The sequence below is a fragment of the Cystoisospora suis genome, assembly GCF_002600585.1.
Source record: "Cystoisospora suis strain Wien I chromosome Unknown contig_8501, whole genome shotgun sequence".
NCBI classification, from domain to species: Eukaryota; Apicomplexa; class Conoidasida; order Eucoccidiorida; family Sarcocystidae; genus Cystoisospora; species Cystoisospora suis.
The window spans coordinates 1-830 of NW_027161279.1; the positions used below are offsets into that span (position 1 = coordinate 1).

Here is an 830-nt window from a genome sequence, read left to right on the forward strand (position 1 = left end):
TTTCCTTCTTTTCTTCTGCTTCTCATCTCTTCTTGATCTTTCGGAGAGAGCCAGTCTTCTCTGAGGAGACGTAAGCAAAGACCTCCGGGTGAGAAATGGCCCGCAGCTGTGGCACGAAGAAAAGACGTCGATAGGTCAAGAGGGACATCTAGAGGAACCTCAAGGACGCCCCCTGCATGTATAGGATGAGCTACCATTCTCCGGGTGTACATACAGTCGATGACTGAGTTGATATGAGGAAAACAAGATTCTTCAAGATCTTCATTCAGAGCCATTCTCTTCAGATAGTCAAAGTCACTTGGATAGGACGGTAGAGGAGGAGGATACAGAGAACATGTTAAAAAGACTCGACGAGAGAGAGAAGATGAAGAAGAAGAATTGAGAGATGAAGGGAGAACAGGAATAGAGGGAGAATCTGAAATGAGAAGAAAGAAAGAGTGAGAAAGAAAGGAAGAAAGAGAGGAAAAGAAAAGAGAAAGAACAAACAGATCAATCGACGACAGTAGAGAAAATCCTAAATCACATGGTGAAGAAAGGAATGAAACCTTGGGGAGGAAGGAGCGGTTTGTAAGAAGAACAACACAGAAAGAAGTGAGCTGTATATACACCCGAGAAAAGATACTCACATCATATCATATTACCAACATTCATACACACCTACATCCGCACAAACAAGATATCTGCCTAGAACCTATCTATCTATCTTCTATCTATCTATCTATCTTTAATCTATCTATCTATCTATCTATCTATCTATCTTTAATCTATCTATCTATCTATCTTTAATCTATCTATCTATCTTTAATCTATCTATCTATCTATCTTTAATC

The 830-nt window shown here is 39.5% G+C and overlaps 1 protein-coding gene across 1 annotated transcript; it reads right to left on the reverse strand.

The window, feature by feature from the left end:
• Positions 1–8: 8 nt before the first annotated feature.
• On the reverse strand, positions 9–413 carry CSUI_010830 (helicase associated domain protein; the record flags this gene model as incomplete). Its single annotated transcript, XM_068070931.1, has 1 exon — positions 9–413. A coding segment is annotated over exon 1 (267 nt), but the record flags the coding sequence as incomplete, so codon positions are not given.
• Positions 414–830: the final 417 nt, after the last annotated feature.